The sequence below is a fragment of the Eulemur rufifrons genome, chromosome 8 (assembly GCF_041146395.1).
Source record: "Eulemur rufifrons isolate Redbay chromosome 8, OSU_ERuf_1, whole genome shotgun sequence".
Taxonomy (NCBI): domain Eukaryota; kingdom Metazoa; phylum Chordata; class Mammalia; order Primates; family Lemuridae; genus Eulemur; species Eulemur rufifrons.
In genome coordinates this window covers 109320931-109336651 of record NC_090990.1, presented here as the reverse complement: position 1 = coordinate 109336651, position 15721 = coordinate 109320931, and the positions used below count along the sequence as shown (strand labels likewise).

At 45.9% G+C, this 15721-nt stretch overlaps 1 protein-coding gene across 2 annotated transcripts in view; it reads right to left on the bottom strand.

Annotated features, from left to right (window-relative positions):
- IGSF3 (immunoglobulin superfamily member 3) overlaps positions 1-14512 on the bottom strand; it is an 87496-nt gene extending 72984 nt beyond the window's left edge. Inside the window, exons 1-2 of one of the 2 annotated variants that reach the window (XM_069478919.1) lie at positions 14369-14512; positions 13035-13705 (exon numbers count right to left, since the gene is read on the bottom strand). In XM_069478919.1, coding sequence (XP_069335020.1) covers positions 13035-13077 — 43 coding nt within the window. In that variant the 5' untranslated portion in view covers positions 13078-13705; positions 14369-14512. The remainder of the gene's footprint in view (positions 1-13034; positions 13706-14368) is intronic. The other variant, XM_069478920.1, reaches the window with a different exon arrangement.
- Positions 14513-15721: the final 1209 nt, after the last annotated feature.

Here is a 15721-nt window from a genome sequence, read left to right as displayed (position 1 = left end):
ACCATCAGGTTGAACCATATGACACCGCTGATATCTGACCTACGAAAATGGCAATGTCTTACAGTGCCAACTAATCTTTACTCTGTGCCAGGCAGTGGGCCAAGGAGGGGCTTGGGACGCCATGACAAACACCACAGACATAACCCCTGTCCTGATGGAACTTACAGCCTAGTGTATTAAAGCATTAATTACAAAAGTACAATCTAGCTTCAGGACTGTAATTAATTATACATGGATTTATTTGTTTACTGCTTGACTTCTTTGCTAGCCTATAAACTACCCAAGGATGAGGGTTCTCTCTCCTCCAAACCACACACTGCCAAGCACGTAGCAGAACACATTAGATATTTGTGTAATGTATTGATTTGCGTTACAACAGACAATTGCAGGTACTATAGCATTTGGCAGCGAGATCTAACCTAATCTTGAGAGGTGAGGATCAGGAACCTCGCTAACTTAGAATTTCTGGTATTGCTGATAAACTTGAGTTAGGTCTTCACAAAACAGGTCTTTATACTGCATATAAACTGCTACCAGTACACATGGGGTTTCATAGAGACTATTTAAAATACTTAAGAGAACAAAGGGTTTTTAAGCTCAATCTAGTATTTCAGAAACTCCATTTACATAAACAATTGGTATGCTAATTGCAAATCATTCTTATTTCTATCCCAAAGCAGGATCCCCCAAGGATCTTTATTAGGCTTTCTATTAGCCTAGTTTAAGTTACAGTATTTACTTAAAAGTAATAACACTGAAGTTCTTGAAAAATATTGATAATTCAGACATTTTACTAACTCAGACTAATCTTCCTCATTAATCTACATTGTTAGAGATTTTACCATCATATTAAGAGAAAATATCAAAGGTTGCACTTAGAGTAATGGTCACCAAATTCCTTACTCAGGACACCTTTGGTAGCAGGAACTTGAGCTAACATCAGAAAGTGGATGGAAATACGAAATAAGAAATGGCCAGGGACAGTGGCTCACTCCTATAATCCTAGCATTTTGGGAGGCCAAGGCAGGAGGATCACTTGAGGTCAGGAGTTCAAGACCAGCCTGAGCAAAATAGTGAGATCTTGTGTCTACCAAAAACAAAAAAAAAACAGAAAAATGAGCAGGGCATAGTGGCCTGCACCTGTAGTAGAGGCTGAGGCAGAAGAATTGCTTGAGCACAGGAGATTGAGGTTGCTGTGAGCTATGACGACAGCATTGCACTCAAGTCCAGGCAACAGAGCAAGATCCTGTCTCAAAAAAAAAAACACGAAAGAAAATTAGAAATGACAACTCGAAGAACAACTGCAATCCAACTCAGTACAACAGATGACATACATATGAAGTCAAATTTAAATTATAAGCACAGAACATGAAAATTTTAGCTTCTGCACCATTGATCTTTTGATTAATCTAGTATCATCTGAGGAAAAATGTCAGTGAGCACCACTGACCAGCAGGCCTCTTGTCTATTCTGCAGCATCTCCGGAGAGCCAGCCCTGGACACACACTGCAGAAACATCAATGAGCTCGGACAGTATCTTCACGTGTCTGGCCTGTCATTGTTCTCGGTACCAGCATGGAGAGCTAGTAACACACTGGTCACATTCATAGAACATCTTGGACTCTCTTGACATGGCAAATGAACAGCAGGCCCTGTCCCCATGCCAAAAGCAAACAAAAACCTGTCGCCAGCAGGGAGGCCACCAGGTCTCTCCAAAGGATGCCAAAGTTCCCGTCCAGCCTCCCTTGCAGAACCTCACAAATCTCTCGGATGTAGGCAGGATGATCTCGGGCTCGGGGAGATTATACTCTGAATGTCTTAAGAGATTAGTTACTTAAAATCCCCCACATGACTTCAGTCATCCCCGTCACAGATCACAGAGTAAAAGCCTACTTGATTAAAGCTGAATGCCTATACATTTGCAAAACGGAAAATATGCAGAAGAAAACAAGAGTCAGATTACTGATGGGCATAGCACCAGCTCTAGGATGTAAATGACAGACAAGGAGGCACATATCATTCTACCGTATTCACCATAAATAGCACAACCCCCAGGGCCCTCATATTTACTTACTTCCCCCCAAAGCAGGGACTGAATCTGGTCTTATCTTCAAATGAGGCCCCGCTCTCCCCAGATTCCAAATGTGGGAAATGATGGCTCTTCCGTGGTAGCGGTAAGAGTGGGAAGGCAAATGTTTGTATTGTGTAATGTTTTAATTAAAACAGAGACAACATGCACCAGAGTCCCTCTCTCATCTTCTCTTGGGGCATCTTCCAGCCCTCCTTCCACTCTCCCCACCCAGGCTACCGCAGTCTTTCCTCAACTCCAGGACAATTCACCTTTGGAATAAGAGGACCAAGCACAAGATCTGCAAAGATGCTTCCAAAATGAACTCGGGTGCAGAGGCGCATGAGTCCCCAGTCGCCTTTTCCCTTCTAGAAGCCCACTGTTCCAAGGCACTCCCGGCCAGAGTGGCACTCGAACACCCAGCAAGAGCCCATCACCCGCTCCAACAGAGGAAAGGAGAAAGGGCAGGGTGCTCAGAATGTGATCTTGCTTCTTAGTCATGAAATACCAAAGGACAGACTGCAAAATTGTTCAGCAAGCTACTTTTTGTACTGAAACATCAGAAGGTATTATGAAACTGTTCAGCAAATCATCTCTAAATAGTGTTATAAAGGGTTATCAAGTTTGGGTGCACCTGGAATGAATATCTGCACAATCACTCCTCACACTAACAAACGTGGCCATCTGTGAAGCAGAATTCCCAACAGACCACCATCTCCCAACTAACACCAAACTACCAGCAAACAAAACTGATGAGGAAAACCAGAAAGGCCTCCAAGCCTGCCCCTCACTGAGCTGATACAGCAGCTTCTGGAAAACAAACCCCACCATTGGTGGAGGCCCTGGGCTATGACCCCTCAGCTCCGTTTCCACAGCCCCGAGAGGCGTCACACTGCAGGCGTGGGGAAGATGAATCAACCTACCATTACCACACCCCAGTGTAAGGATCCTCAGGAGAAAGCCCAGTATGGATGCTGTCTCCTATCTGGTGGGAAGTATGTGATTTTTTTTGTATTTCTATTTCTCTTTGCTCTGGCTTCCTAGAAATTCAGAGCCAAGAATCAAATTCCCAATTCCCATAGACAGACAACATCCCCAGCAGTTAATAAGGACATTCCACAGATCCAGGACTCAGGATATTTGCGTATTTTCAAGAGAAAGAATTTGCCCTTTACTGCCCTTCAGCATCCCCTCACCTCCCCCTCAGTGCCCCACCCCCCCAGCACCGTACTCATGTCTTATTCCTAAAGGGCCCTTCAGCAGGGCTGCCCAGGATATCGGCAATTCTGGGCTGCAAAGAAGAGCTGAGAACAAAACAGGAAGAAAGGATGTTAGGTACTAGCAAGAAAAAAGACCTACCTTAGGGATGAGAAAGAGTTCCCTAATGTCAGGGTGTTTTTAATTAATTGTTCTATTTATCAAAGATTAAAAATACGTAACAGGTGACTACTTCAAATGTTCGTGGTGATTTTAACTTCTCCTTCTGTGGCATGAGATAACAGAGCAACGAGTGCTTGCAGTAGGCAATCAAATAGTTGTTGAATGAACTTCTTAGGAAAGTATTATTGGTAGATTCTAACAGAACTGGTAGATACTTCCAGTGGTCTCCGGACAGGCGGTAGAAGGTCAAACCCTGATGTTTAAGAAAGGACGACTATGATATGTGAATCTACCAACCACCTCTCCAAAAGAGCAACTATTTTAAAAATCAGGTCTGAAGGTGAACTGTCCAAGAAACCTGCTTTTGTTCTCCGAGGTTTTAAAGAAAGTCAGACCAGTGAACTTGAGAATAACCCAACACTTTCAAATAATAATCTTTTTACAGCAATAGCTATTTCTGCAGGGCTAGGAAAAAAAAAAAAATTTCTCTTACTTTGGGTTAAAGCCTTAAATGTGGAGCTGGTAGCTAGTAACCTTAGAGGTTACTCTAGTCCAGTTAATTCTAAATGGAGGAATCATTTGGGAATTGAAAATGCAGGAAAACTTTTCATTTCTTTCTAGTCTATGAACAAACAAGAAGAACAGGTGATTGAAATGGACACAAAACCCAGTATTTATGGTTGCCTTCCTAAAAGTTTTTAAATAGGCTTCATTTTAATTTAACATAATTTCAAAATTATAGAAAAATAGTCAATAAACTATGACTGTGCTTAATTTGTTAAATTTATGGGGTTTTGTAAAGAAAATATTCAGAATAAACTAGTCAGTTATTCTCATTAAATACATTTAAAATTTAAGGGTAGTATTTTTATTATGACTCTTGGTCTCCTGATTTAGCAAGACAAAATTATTCTGTTATATTGCTATTGAATGAGGCTCACTACTCCCCAATGATTTCACAAATTACAGCTTCAACTAGCTATAAAATAACCAAATCAGTTCTGATATGGCCATAAAATTAAGCCTGAAAAAATAGTGAAGTAAATCACCCCTTTAAAATCAAGTCATTGAATGATATGTTCTGCATGCTTCCACTTAAGTCAGAAAAAAAAATCTGTATTTGTGTGATTACATACATAGAAAGGGGTCTGAAAGAATATATATCAAGCTGTAAAGGACACATATCAAATTCAATAAGGGGAATGGGACAAGGAAGGAACTTTCACATTTTATTTTCTATATTCTTACAACAAAATTATATTCACTGCTACCTCTGTCAAAAGATTAAAATTCAAAAAATAAAGCAAACAAATATAAGCTATTGTCTGAAGTTGAAACCAATATCTCTTTATCTTACTTTCAGATACAAAAGTATAAGTAAATATTTTACCCTAAAGCATTTTATTGGCTATTTTAAATTATGACTTAATTCAAATCTTCGTTGAAAATCAAGATTTCTTTTTGGGGTTGTTACACCTAAGAGAGATTGTAAAATTTCATTCTCTGAAAGTCTTTTAAAAAAGGAGTAGATTGTTTCTAGCTGGGATAGGGTAGGTTTGGTCTGACCTGCAGCAAAAGATGGTTGCTCAACTCTGGATCTTTTTCTCTCCCTGCTGAAAGTGTATTCTAGCAAAGTCAATCAAGGTCACCGATGCAAATAATTAATGGGCAAATACCACCTCCATTATCCCAGGTCCCTAAAGCAGCACTTGGGGTTGGGAAGCTGTTCACCTTAGAGATTTCAAAAACACCTAACAATGACACCACTGTCCCTAAACTGCAGGTGCAGAGCTAAGGGACCTGACCTAGGCACATGTGTGCTTTGGTCGTCAGCAACCCAGAGCACCAGACTAACCTTGCTTTAGAATTGGACTACATCAAGTGTGAGTGGTCATGCTGGTTATCGCGTGGGAAGAACAGATTAATTACTACTTAATCAGTGCTGTCTGGCGAGCAGATTTCAAAATATGGGGCTACTAGGGAAAGGGGAGTGAATGAAAGGGATCATTGAGAAGAGGAGTTGGAAGCCCACCTCAAGCCACAGGTGCAGCCAGTGCCCTGCTGAGAGCAGAGACAGTGCTGTTTCAATAAAGAGAAGGCCTGGGACCTAAGAGTTGATAGGACACCACCAGAAAGAAGAAGAGGACACCACTAGGAGACTGCACACTGGTTTCTGTGAGTTCACAGTTTTGTTAGAATGTCTTTGTTCTGATTATGTTTTGGTGGATACACAGAAGCTCTTCTTTTGGTACAGGAACAGGCCCCCTTCACTTCCACCTTCTGGACCCGCCCCCCACCCCCCATCTCCAGTAATGTCTTGTGCCATTTCTGGCCACTTCTCCAGCGGTCTTCCAGAATACTCACTCACAGCTTTCTGGTGTCTCCCACCTGTCTCTGACCCAAATCCCCAGTCCTCATGCCAACTGACCACCCCAACTCTTATCAACCAGCACCATTAGGGTCAGCAGCTCATGGACACTCAGGCTTCTCCATCCCTTTACAAGTCTCAAAGCAGCCCCATGTGCCCAGGGTATCTTCCACCCCACAATTCCACCAGGATGACACTCTCCTATTACTTAAAAATGCCTAAAACTCCAGCTTTTCCAGAAAGCCTTCCTAGACTGACCACTCACAGTCTAACTCTGGCCTCATCCATTTCCCAGACAGATAATTCCCTTCACTCCTGCTACACTGAACACAAGAACAAACTTGCCTAGCCTCCTCTCCCCAAGTAGACACCGTCCTCAGAGAACCTATCACGCCAGTGTCTTCCTGTCCATTTACAAATTGGTTTACTGTTTCTGTCGCTGCTACCCTCAGATGACCGTCTCCTAGAGGACAGGGGTAGGGCAGTGTTCAGCAGAGCCCCAATCACCTGCATGATGGGCAATGGAGTATTTCAGGGAATTTAATTACAGGGTTAGGAAGAAACTTTGCTTCAACTCTCATTATTATAAAGCTTATTATAAAGCTTTTCAAAATACATCTGACCACTTTCCAGCCTGGGTAGAGTTAATATAATTTAATCTTTGATTTAGGATCTTGCAGTGCCCCAGGCTCATCATTCTCCTCTGCTACTATAATTATAGATGCGGAAGACATAGAGACTGGGCTGGCGATGGCTTGGAAGCTAATTTCGAGAATAAATCCTTGCTACTACATCTTGTGATTTTTGCCTTTCTGAAGGTGTTCAAAAATAAAAACAAAATCCCACTTAACTGAGGATTCCAGTAAAGGGAGGTCCACTGCCATGGTCTTTGTTAACTGCCTGCCGCTGTGGCCCCCAATTAGTCTCTTAATAAAGGGTTGATGAGGGAATTTGCAACATGTGATTTTCCACAAATACAAACTTGATTTTGATGCAACCACTTATTTCTTTGAAAATGGTGGAGGAGGGGCATTCACACATAGGTGTTCTAAATTTCCTTAAATTGAAAACACCAACACTTTACAAGGAATAGCTGTGCTTACTCTGAAGCAGCAAGGAAACAGGTGCCCACTCATGGCAAATGAGGAACTCCCAAAGGAATCTAAAAATACTAATCAAGGAGTCATAATTCAAGATGCACAGGGCACCCAAGGCAAGGGACCATCAGAGGCCACCAACTGGAGCCACTTCCTCCAGTTCCCAGGCCTGTGCTCAGTGGAAGTGGTCTGGGCTCTAGGGACCCCACCTAAGCCTAAATCCCAAACTCATTATAATTTAAGCCAATTCTCTGTGACCAGCATCCCACCTGAACTGCTCCTTAAAACCACTGACAGTCATTTCTCCAGTCCATAAAAGGCCACTCCACCACTACTGGGACTACTACAAGGACTGCTGACTCTGTATTACCAGGACTCTATTAGGAATAGAATGCCCATTTCTGGAAGCTCAGCCCAAGTTCTCTTCCACAGTGTTTTCCCCAACAACCATCACCTACACTGAACTTTACTTTGAACTTTGTAGGAGTCTGTGGATAGAATTCAGGAGGAATGTGAATTTGAATGGGGGGGTGGGAGGAATCACATCTTTATTATCACTGGCCTCCAGGGGAACTAACCATTCCTTTTATTATGAATGTAGGCAAACAACACAGTAACATCTCCAATACTTGTGGCCTGTTACAATAGCAATCACACATACTTTCATATCACATCATAGTTGATGCAGATAACTCAAAATATCATTTATACTCATCGCTATACCAAAATTACAATGAATTGTTAGACCCGCTATTGGACCTTGTTATTTAAGTTAATAAATTAGGCATATTGTTATACCATAAATTTGTTTTTAATATTTTGATAATGAAATATCAATATAATTGGTTTCCTCTGTTATCCTACATATTGTTATTTATACATTTTTAAATGATATGCTCGGAAGGGTCCATAGGCTTCACCACACCGCCAAAAGAATCTATGACACAAAAAAGGTTAAGGACCCCTGCTTGGTGGAGTAAAGGAGCAAACTCGACAATCAGACAAACTTGGATTCAAATTTAAGCACTACAAATTTTCAGCTCTTTTCCTTTGAACAAAATTACTTAATCTCTCTGAGCCATGAATTTCCTCACCTTGATCAAGGAAGCCAATACAGAAACAACACCTACCTTGTGAAATCATTCACTCAACAAAAAATTAACTGAACACCTGCTTGCTTTGTGCCAGGCACAAGGCTGAGTTCTGAGCTACAGGGGTGATTGTGACAGAGACAGTCTTTAAGCACTTTACAGGTCGTGCTATGTAAAGTGTTCAGCACAGTGAATGGCACATAAGCACTCTATAAACATAGTGCTCACTGATAAAATGACAACATATAGTGTTTCACTATATGCTGATTTAAGTTGCTTCCTACGAAACAAATGTTGGTTCCAGACTCGCACCTTCCTAATGAGCCTTCTTAGAGGCTGGAGGCTGGACTTCAGACTCACAGAGGGGCCTTGTTAGATGAAAGAACACAGGCTTTGGAACCAAATGGTCCTGGCTTCAAAACCCTGCTCTGCCACTTACTAACTTTGTGACTATGGCAGAGATCAGTAGCTGTCCCCCACCCCCATATCTGTTTTCTCCTTTCCCTGCAGTAATAGAATCTCAACATTCTGTCAAGGCATATGGACACGCAAAATAAGGGTAATATTTCCCAACCTCCCCTGCAGCTAAGTATGGTCATTTGACCAAGTTCTAGCCAATGGGGATGTAAGCAGAAGTGAACGTGTGTAACTTCTAGGAAGTATCCTTAAATTAAGAGGACCTGCCCCTCATCAGCCCTTTTCTTCCTTCCTGATGGCTGGGGCTAGAATAGCCACCTTGGACCATAAAATGATCTTGGGAATTTAGGGCATGCACACAGAACAAGCTAGAAGGAGCTTGGGGCCCTAACCCTGTAGAGCACCACATCAACCTGGTCAGTATTCTACCTCAAGCAAGTTACTTAACCTCCCTAAACCTCAATATCCCCATCTATAAAAAGGTGATAATATAAAGCATTTATCTTGCAGGGTTGTTTTGAAGACTGAATGACACAGGGCTTGGCTCACAGTAAGGGCTAGAGTTAGGACAGTTGATATTACTACTGTTACAGCAGTAATCGTAGTCTTGCTGAAATGACAAATGCAGGAGATTGGGACATGTTGACACAGCCCTGGATGCCCAGAGGTGGCTTAATGATTCTTCCAGTTAAAAGGCATCCTAGCTGGTCCAGTCCCCCTGACAAGAATTCCCTTCTCCAGCACCCTTGTCAAATGGTCCCCAGGAAAGGGAAGTGCACTACTTCTGCGATAACTGTTAGGACAATGGTAGTTGTTCCTCCAGAAATTATGATCCTCATCCCCCGCTTCCTTCAGAACCCTTCTCCTCACTGTTCCAAACCACTTTGCTTCTCTCCTCTGCCTCTTCTTTCTCTTCTGCCTTTGATCACCCCAGTCCTGCCTCTGAGGTCACACGCAGCAGTACATCAAAGTTTCTTTCAATCTCTTTCTGAAGCACCCTCTGGCCTCTCTCCTAAGAAATCTTCCCTAACTAACTGGCAAGTAAGTGATCACTTCCTCAGTCTATTCCAACAAGAGGCTTCCCAAACTACAAATGAACTTCTCTCCCAACGGAGGATAACACAAAGGATCACTAGCTATCTACAGGTTCTCCTGTGTTGATCCAGAGATGTCCCAATGTCCTGCATTTTTCATTGCTAACACTTTTAAAGCCATTTCATCTTGTTTGCAATATCATCACTGGTCTGGGAGGTATAACTCTTCGTGGCTACATCGAAATGTGCTTTATGTGTCTAAAGTTTATATTCATCTTTCCTAGTTGTTCCCTTCCTGTTCTTTCAGACATGAATCCTATTCTCTCTCCCACACTGGTGTCATCTTCCCATGTCACTCTCACTCACGCAGGTTGCTCCCAGGCACAGGCAGAGCCCCAACCACCTTCTCTCTCCCTCTTCTTAACACTCATACTGCATTCACACCAGCCCCTACTCTCTCTCTAATCTTCTGCCCCTCTGGCTCTATCTGTTCTCAGTAGTGGAGACTTTACTACCTCGCGGCTCAACCAGACCCAGGCTTAAGTGGCTTTGGAATTGGAACAAAGGTTATGATAGCAGCCAATGGCTTCCAAGTTGGGTGGGGCACTCGAGACACGGGGGTCAAGAGGGCAGGTACAAAGCCATGTAGCTTCAGGAGGACAAAGACATGAGCAGAAATCAGGCCAGGCACAATGGCTCATGCCTATAATCCTAGCACTCTAGGAGGCTGAGATGGGAGGATTGCTCGAGGTCAGGAGTCGGAGACCAGCCTGAGCAAGAACAAGACCCCGTCTCTACTAAAAATAGAAAAAATTAGCTGGGTGTTGTGCGTGCCTGTAGTTCCAGCTACTTGGGAGGCTGAGGTAGGAGGATCACTTGAGCCCAGGAGTTTGAGGTTGCAGTGAGCTGATGACGCCACTGCACTCTAACTGGAGCAACAGAGTGAGACTCTGTCTCAAAAAACAAACAAACAAAAAAGACATGAGCAGGAATCAGTACTCCAACAGACAGAAAAAGAGGAACGTGATCCAAATCCTAGACGTTGGCAAAGGAAGGGAGCAGAAAAGCACTGGTCTATGATGTCAAGAGAGACATCTCAGAGATTTAGATTTAGCCTGTGCACTCCCTCACACATTGTCACAGGGTTTTCTAATTCAAATTGCTATTTCTGGAGGCTGGCACCTGTGTCAGTCTCACTTTGCAGAGCACTTAGCCCTATCCAACTTTTTACAAACAAAATTTTATTCCAGGCATGTGACTCACATGGGCGTGAAACCTTGAGATTCTTTGCTGTTTAAATTCATACTACACATTAATTCACATTACACAGCAAGAATGCTGACGCATCAATCAGACCACACAAGACAGCAAGCAGGAAATAAGCCCCCAACATGGCTTTTGTTTCCTCCCTAAATACCTTCTGTTTCTCCCAGGTTAAGAAAGTAGTAGCAAGGCCTCCTCCCCTGCCACACTGAGAGCCACGGAGGTGATGGGAAAGATGAGGTTCCCCAGCAGGCTCAAAATCAGGCAAAGATTAACATGCACGTCCACTGTTCCAAAGCTTCCTGCTTTCACCTGCATCTGGCCTTCTGCCACTGTGCCACCTAAAGGCCACCTAGAGGCTTATTTTTCTCCAGGGCACCTGTTTGCATATGAAGGTGGGGGTGGAGGAGGATGACAGCACCTGCAGGTGCCAGGGCCTGGGCTCCACTCCACAGAGTGGCTCAGAGAGCGAACAGCAGGAGGAACAGCAGGCAGCCTTACATTTCTTGAGCAGCCAGAAGAAACAAAAGGCACAAATGTCACATTCTCGTTTTCCCATTGGTGGTTCCTTCTCCTACTCCAGGCCTCACCCTTCCACTCAGCCCTCTTTCCCTCCTTAGCTACACACCCCACCCCACACCCAAGCCTCCCTGAGGGCTTTCCTTGTTTGTGTCCTTTTGAATCCATATGAATCACTAATTGCTGTTTTAAACCCAGACACTAAGTGAATGACAAATACAGTATAACAAATACAGACACAATACGAAGACTGGCAAATGGAGAGCTCTCTGCCTTCTAGACTCTGCTTGAGCATACAGGAGACACTGTACCCTAATCCACAGCGGAGCGGAAGACGGACTAAACCTGCTGCCAGACTGGGTGTCTGTGTGTGCCGGGCAGTGGGGGCATTGACACTAATGAACTCACATACTGGTTCTCTAACTCAGCCACGCACAGAACTACCTGAGGACACTGAAAGACAGATACCCCCAGAGAGTCTGGTTTCATTGGTCTGGGATTGTCACCTGAACATCAGGATTTTGAAAAGCTTCCTCAGTGATTCCAACGTGCATCTGAGTTTGAGAACCACTGATTGAGCACATTTAGTCTGAGTTTCAGACATTATTCAAGGCAGTCAAGTCATTTAGAACACCTTATATCCTTTAATTGTCATGTCAGCCCTGGGATATTTTATTGAGATTTAGATGAGTGAGGTGAGGCTGGGATTGGAACTCAGGTCCTCTAAGTTCCAAAGTCCATTCTCTTTCCACACATTTGTTAACTCTTGCAAGGATGTAGACAATGGAAGCAACAGATCACAAATAAATTCCCTAAGTGCAAGAAATGTAGATTTGGAGATACAAAAACCACAGGCAGCAGTGACAGCCCCTTCTGAGAGCAAAGGACCGAACCATACAGAGAGGGCAGAGAAATGAGGTCTGAGATAAAGAAAGAGAACACACCAGATCTGGGCTAGTGAGTTTATCCTAGACCCGAGATGCGTCCTAAGATACCACACTTAAGACTGTGCTCAATGGCATGAAAGAAGGGACAAGTATGGAGCAGAGGAAGGCCCCTTCTCTGGGGAGGGAATCCTTCAGAGAGGGGTCAAAGGTTCACATCTCCGGGCCATAGTTTCTTCTTCCCATTCCAAGCATTTTGATCTCCAGTGGGGGCACAAAAACTGATCCTAACATTTCCCCTACCAGGCAGCTTCAATTTCTCCAGCCTCTCTTCCTCCTAGAACTATGTCTGAGCGTCCTTGTTGAGGAGGCATAAGACTAGTACCCTCAAACATTTCTAGCCTAGAGACCACTTAGGTGAGCAAAGCATCCCTTCACCTCCCATTCCACACACTCCTACCTCTCCCTTAAAAAAAAAAGAGGCACCATCATCATCACCAAACCAACTTTCCCAACAGAGTGTAGAATTATGTTGCCACTTCCAATAAGGAATTAATGCAGACCAACACAGAAAAGAAAACGCTGGAGCATCCATGTTTGCTATATTAAAAGAGGCCAGCCCACAATCTACACGAAGTCCACGGATATGCAGATGGGGGACCTCACCCCAAGGCCAAGACAGGCACCTCAGGGATAGCAAATGTTTCTCATTAAAGGCAGCAAACAATATTCCACCATTCTTCCTGAGTCCGAAATGGGGCCTTTGGTAGGTATTCTTTGCCAACCTGTGACACACGCCGCCTCCCGGTGTGCCCAAAGCCTAGTGTTGATTGGAAAGGACCACAAGGAATTACAGGAACCAAGAGCAGGTTAAACTTTCCCATCGATCGCACTGATAGGCAGAGCCACTTACCCAGCACAGCCAGACAGCTCAGCACTGGGAAAAAGCACTTCATGTCGGCAGCCTCGAGGAGACACAACACAGGGCGCTTCCTCTTCTCCAGCTCTTAATCTCGCATTTCTGGCAATCCACTTATAGCTCCAGAGAACAGTTTTGGAAATAGAACTTAACTCAGAAAATGGGAACAGATTAAAGAGAAGAGATCAGAAGGAAAGAGTCGGGGGGAAGGGGGAGGCGTGGTGGCATGTGTTAAAACTCCCCTATGCCACAGGAAGGGTCCAGAACAATTCTGAAGGCGCCCTAGGCTTCTGCCTCATCGTGTGCCTTGCAGTTTCCACTGCAATCGTAGACTGTGGTGGATTAATCCTCAAGGAAAAGGAGAAAAAAGACTGAGAGAATCCTTTCATCCACTGATTATACAGAAATGTCCTTGGCTTCCCAGTGAAGGTGTCTGTGACGTCCCTCATTCGGATTCCCCAAAAGGAACAAAGCAGGTTTTGTCAAAACCTTTGATAGCCGAATCACCCTGGCTGGCACCAACTGTTTTGGTTTCTTCTTCAAAAAGTCCGTCTCCATCCATGGTGGTAGGTCACGGAGCCGTCACCTGCCCCACACCTGCCCAGGACACATGAAGCAAGTTGGCGCTCGGCATCCTGAAACGGTCCCACGGTGCCAGCAGATTCCTGAAACAAACACAACAGAGATTTATCAAAGGCAAACAGAACAGCCACGAAACCCAGCCCGGCTGAGCGCTGAGCCGGTCCGGACACCTGGGTCCCGTTCCTGGACCGGGGCAGTCAAGCTCTGCATTCTGACCTTGGGAAGTCGCTACCTTTCCCTCCGCCTCAGTTTCCCTGCCCAAATTGTTGGAAGCCCGATTGTTCCTGAAATACTTTCCCCAAATGCTTCACTCCTGGGAATTCCCGTCGCCTCCTACTGAGCCCCAGGGCCGCGGACAGCCCCACCCTCCGCCGGGGCAAATCGGGAAGAAGGTCCAAGGTGGGGCCGCGACTCCCCGGTTCCACAGCCGGCCCCCGCTCCAACCGTGGGAGCCCTGCGCGCGCCGCGTCCCAGGTGGCCCCGCTATTGTTTTACCTTCCCGGGTGTTTATTTTTCGCTGACTAGAAAGAAAAGAGACCACGGAAGAAGGGAGCCGCGGGCTCCGCTTTCCGCTGCCAGAGCGCGCTCGCCGCGCGCCCGCCCGGCCAGGGGAGGGGTCTCGGGCCCGACCCCGAGCGCAGCCGGCGCCGGGCCCGCGCCACCCTCCCGCCTCGCTCCCCCAATCCCCGGCTCCCCTCGCTGCCGCCGTCTCCGCAGCGCCGCCCGCGCCCCCGCCGGACCCTGACCTCGCCGGCCGCCCAGTTCCTCCGCGCGTCCGTCCGTCCGCTCGTGGGTCCCCGCGCACGCCTCAGAGGACGCGCCGCTTCCTCCTCTCCTCTCCTCCCGCAACGGCACCAGCAGCCGTGCTCCGGCCCCTCCCGAGTCCCCGCCCCTCTGGCTCCAACCCGGCCGGCTGCACCGGGCGCGGCGAGCGCGGGGCGAGGGCGGCGGCCTCGGAGAGCGGCCCGCCCCCCGGCCCCGCCCCCGGCCCCGCCCCCTCCCGCCGCCTCCGGAGCCTGGGGGCCGGGCCGGGGACCTGGCGGGGGCACGCGGGCTGCCGGGGACACCAGGGGACCTGGGCAGAGCTGGCATGTGGGCCAGACAGCCTGGAAAGTTAAGCAGGGGTTCACCCGCAGACTCCGGGGCGGCCGGCGAGATGGGCAAGCCCTTGCCAAATCCCAGCAAAGCACCCACAAGCGTAAAGCGGATGGCACAGTAGTGCGTTCTTTCTCCAAGAACAAAAACAAAGCCCTTTGCCGGCGACTTGAAGCTGTTTATATAGTGGAATCCCATATTGCACTTGATTCTTGGGTAGAATTTGGACTCTGGAAACAGCCTGCCTTCTAACGCCTGTTCCTCCACTTCCTGGCTGTGGACCTTGGCCATGCCACTTAAGCTCTCCCTGCCTCAGTTTCCCCATCTATTATATGGCGTAATAACCCCTACTTAATAGAGTTGTGTGAGATTTCCATGACATACTTGTAAAACATTTAGCATGGTGCCTGATACATCATAAGCAGTTCGTAAATACAAGTTATTGTTATTTTATGATCAATCTATCAAGCAAGTGCTTTTTATTTTTTGCTTTTTTTTTTTGTTATACCATATTTTTACTGTAGCAAGTGCTTTTCCCTTCATACTTATCCAACACATGCAACTTGGTGGGCAAATATGGTCACAGGTAAATGTAAGGCTGGTGGCGAGCACCCCTTCCCTCCCTAATGAAGAAAAGAAGCAGCCCACTAGACCAGCCGAAAACAATGCCTGCAAGGGCCAGCTAAGTTAAAGAATAGCCATGCCTGGATGGTTACCCTGATAAGGGTCTCGGTTCCTGGAATCTATACATACCACCAGCCCCTCCTAGTTCTCAATACCCACCCTAAAAACATAACGGAAAATTCCTAACTCTTCGAGCCAAAAATCTTCCCACCAAAGAAACCCCCATCCCCCAGCTCTAAAACATATATAAGCCCACACAAAACTTCTGGGCAGCGAGACTTCTCGGTCCCTCTCTTGGGACCCTCACCCTTGCCCTGGAGCACTCAGATAAAGCCTCCTTGCTTACCCCTTTCTACTCTGCTCGTCTTTCTTTCTCTGGC